Here is a 3,685-nt window from a genome sequence, read left to right as displayed (position 1 = left end):
AAGAATAAAGAAACTAGAAGGGTATTAAGAGAGAAAGCTTACTGCTTTTGTTTAGGAGTACCTGTGGAGATGATTATTTTTTTTTTATTTTATTTTATTTTTTTTTTTTTTGGCAATTAGAAGACATAAAAGCCATGCCCGGATGAGATCATTCCCGTTTTGTAAAAGTGTCATGCCCGTTCATCAATTGCCACCCTAACAGTGATATCCGAGCGGTTTAACAGTTTAACAGTTCGAAACAAACCCCGGCCATTCAACCTATGATTGATGCCAAGAGCGCTCCCTCGAGGTAGTCCTTTCGGAACCCGGGCCCATAGCTGAGACAGAGCGAGATATTTGACACGTTTTTGAACAGGGCCGACTTTGAGATAAAGATGCTTGACTTCCGCATTGCCATAGAAACATCGTCTCTACTCAAACGCGCTCTAGCAGCTGATGGAAAGAACAAATCTGTATTGAGGAAATAAGACGGAACTTTGGAATATTCCCCGGAGAAACCAGAACCAAATCCACCATAATTAGAATCGTCGATGATGAACTCAAGAACATCGTCTCTGACGTATCGAAGTGACTCCAAGTTTAGGTACGATGTAACTTGGTCGGCATTGAGAAACGCGCCCTCATTAGCTGGATGGTCGGTATTGAGACCATCTACGTCAGAGATGATCTCTGGGTCAATCATTGGCTGCAAAGATGGCACTTCGGAAGGCCAATTGAGAGGCAGAGTATTGAAAGTGACGCTGGCTAGGCGATACATTTCGCCGTTTCCAGGCCCGAGGAACCATCGCAGATTAAAAAGCAGCTCTTCTCGGGTGTGAATGGTAAGGGCATATCGAAAAATAGGATTTGACGGGTCAAATGACTCATGTAGAGAGCGATATGCATAATACAAAGCTGAGTTGACCACCATTAGGCTCATCGAGACTTGACGAGGCTGATTGACGGATCCGTGGGAGTTGAGAGATTCAATCACACGTGGAACCTGCATCCAGCCGTTGCCAAATACATTTGCAGAGCTTAGGCTGAAGCAATTCGATGGCTCACAGTTTGCGAGAATATTTCTAATAGTGGACCGATGATGAGCAGTGGTGGCATCCGATATTAGAAGGTTCCCAGCACTAGACTCTATACATAGCTCGGTGTGGTCTTGTAGACCTTTAACACGACCGGGGTGTTCATGTATAGAGTTTTCGCCTTTGGAATCAGCGGCAGCTTCCTGTTGTTGAGGCGGTAATGCACTACTCCGCTTGGCCATGTCGTACGATGCAGTCGCGTCGGCGTTTTCCTTGATGAGAGACAGAGCGTTCTGCAGCGACAAATGGATTTTGTGACCTAAAGCTGGGTCAACATTTGGTAAACCGGAGCCTAGAAGTTCGTCGGCAAGCTGGATAAAGGTATTGCCTAGTTTCTCAAGTGTTGCCTCCAGGTGATAAATCCTATTTGCATGTCGTGCCAACTCGGCAACCCTTCTAGCATGGAACAGCCGTTGCGACTGACGATTCTTTTCCCTCCGAACCTGTTCAAACACGATTGGTTAGTGAAACTGGGCGATTCAAGCATCCTGCTGAACCTCAGAAAGCACCGAATTACCTGGAGAGTGCTGTCATGTTGTTCTCGCGGTTCCCGTGGATGCCCTCTGGGCTTTGCGTGACTACTTGGCTGGGAATCAGTACTAGTATCCATGGGATGCTCACGAGGTAATCCAATGTCAGGCAAGCTGGACGCAGCACCACGATCGAAACGGAGATTTCGTCTACCTAGGGCGTGGGCAACTGTGGGTAGTGAAGGATGATTTGTCAGACGCGACAAAGTCTAACACCAGGATGCCGGCACGTCCGGCCCGGCCAGTCTTATTAGCTAAAGCAGGCAGGTTACTCAGTATACAATCCTAAGCTCTGAGGCTATTTAAGGTGCACTATTAGTGCAAACTTTACAGAAACTACGTTTGTAGGCGCTTTCTCGAATTGGGTTAATTGATAGATAACCAAGGAGCGTCTCGATACTCAGGCGGCGAAGTCCCTTCCAACGACAACATAATCTACTACACCAAAATGCGCGAATCGAACCTTGGCATGGCCAAATAAGCCATCATATTCCAGAAATTGTCCACACATATATAGCGCTTCCTCGTGTGCCGGGCCTCCCCCCCTGTCTCAGTGTCCCACTGGGCATGTGTACGTGTGTGGACTTCCACAAGGTCCAGATCGACTGTAACAAAGATGGTTCACATAATAAAATATGAAAGAACTGAAAAGATGAAAGAGAAGTTGATTCTCTGAGAAAAGTGTTTACTAGCTATCTATAGGGTGGTCTGAGAATATCCTGCAGTCTGGATCTAATCCTTTACCTACTCCCATAAAAGGCCAAGGCCCGTTCAATAATATCGCGTAAGCTTTGAGGCTGAAGGCCCAGAAGGTCGTTGGCATTATCTTCGTCTTTCAACGCATGGCCCGCACCGTCCGCAAAAAAATGAAGCTCCAGAAGACCTATGTAGGCGCTTTTGTCTCCTTTTGCCAGTCTCTCATCTAGTGTAATTGATAACTCCTTGCTTGATCTCTGAGAATGATCGAACCTTATGCCGCTTATATCTTCTGCCAGTTTAATGACCTCAGACTGGGTTGTTGTTATCTCAGCGATGCTAAGGTACTTGTTGGAAGTCTTGTCAGGGCGGCGAAGCACTTCTAGCACGGCGTTACTGACGAAGTCGAGGCTGCTGACTGAGAAAGTCTCGTTGCCAGAGTCGAGAAGCATCGCTTCATGTTTGCGTGCATTTAGAATAAAAATTCCATTTTCCAGTGCCTTGAAATTCGTTAGACCTACAAACACAGTTGACATTGTTTCCGAAAACAGCAACTTACATAATCCAACCAAACCTCAGTGGATAAACCAGTCCAAGAGAACCACTTATGTCTTTCGGACAGCTCGATCAAATAATCTGAGTTACTGACTTTCTCTCTGAGAAAATGCCCTATCCGGCTATCGCGATATTTGCGATTGTTTAGACCAAACTCTGAGGGTATGAACCTCGGGACACGGGCTTCAATAATCGCGTCAATGAGCGTTCTCTGGGTCGCTGTCCCTGCAGAAGCAGTCAACGAAACAACGGCATCCTGCCCTACAACAGCGTTCCGAATCGACTCTAGTGACGATAAGTCGACACGCATCACGACAACGCCTTGGGGAAATGTGGCGGTTGATTCGTTTCTTGTAATTGCAGTAACCCCAAAGCCGTCCCGTAGAAGCAGGGTTGTAAATTCGTTACTAATTTCGTTACTAAAAACTAATTTCTTAGTAACGAAACTAATTTCGTTTTTCGTTTTTCGTTTTTTATTAGTATTAGTTTTTTATTAGTAAATTAGTTATTAAAAACAAAAAAACAAAAAACGAAACAAATTAGTTTTTGTTTTTTATTAGTATTAGTTTTTTATTAGCAAATTAGTTACTAAAAACAAATTCGTTTTTTATTAGTAAATTAGTGACTAAAAACAAATTCATTTTTTATTAGTAAATTAATTATTAAAAACAAATTTATATTTTATTAATAAATTAGTTACTAATTTTATTTTTTATTAAGATAATAAAAATCTTTTATTTTAATTATTTTATATTACTATTTTCTATATATTTATTTTCTAGCTCTTTAAAATCTTTAATCCAGCTTTTTAATAATATTATTTCCTTAACA

At 42.9% G+C, this 3,685-nt stretch overlaps 1 protein-coding gene across 1 annotated transcript; it reads right to left on the bottom strand.

Annotated features, from left to right (window-relative positions):
- Nucleotides 1–253: 253 nt before the first annotated feature.
- Nucleotides 254–3,164, bottom strand: GGI43DRAFT_389039 (uncharacterized protein; the record flags this gene model as incomplete). The annotated part of the gene is made up of 4 exons (XM_083204140.1): nt 254–1,516; nt 1,591–1,772; nt 2,352–2,799; nt 2,859–3,164. The coding sequence occupies 4 exons, from the start codon at nt 3,162–3,164 to the stop codon at nt 254–256; spliced, it is 2,199 nt and encodes a 732-aa protein (XP_083055039.1).
- Between the last annotated feature and the right edge of the window lie 521 nt (nt 3,165–3,685).

Source organism: Trichoderma evansii (genome assembly GCF_050947405.1).
Source record: "Trichoderma evansii strain SZMC 28006 chromosome Unknown GGI43scaffold_50, whole genome shotgun sequence".
Lineage (NCBI taxonomy): Eukaryota > Fungi > Ascomycota > Sordariomycetes > Hypocreales > Hypocreaceae > Trichoderma > Trichoderma evansii.
Note: the sequence above shows the minus strand (reverse complement) of the source record. Positions and strands in the feature narration are given on the sequence as shown.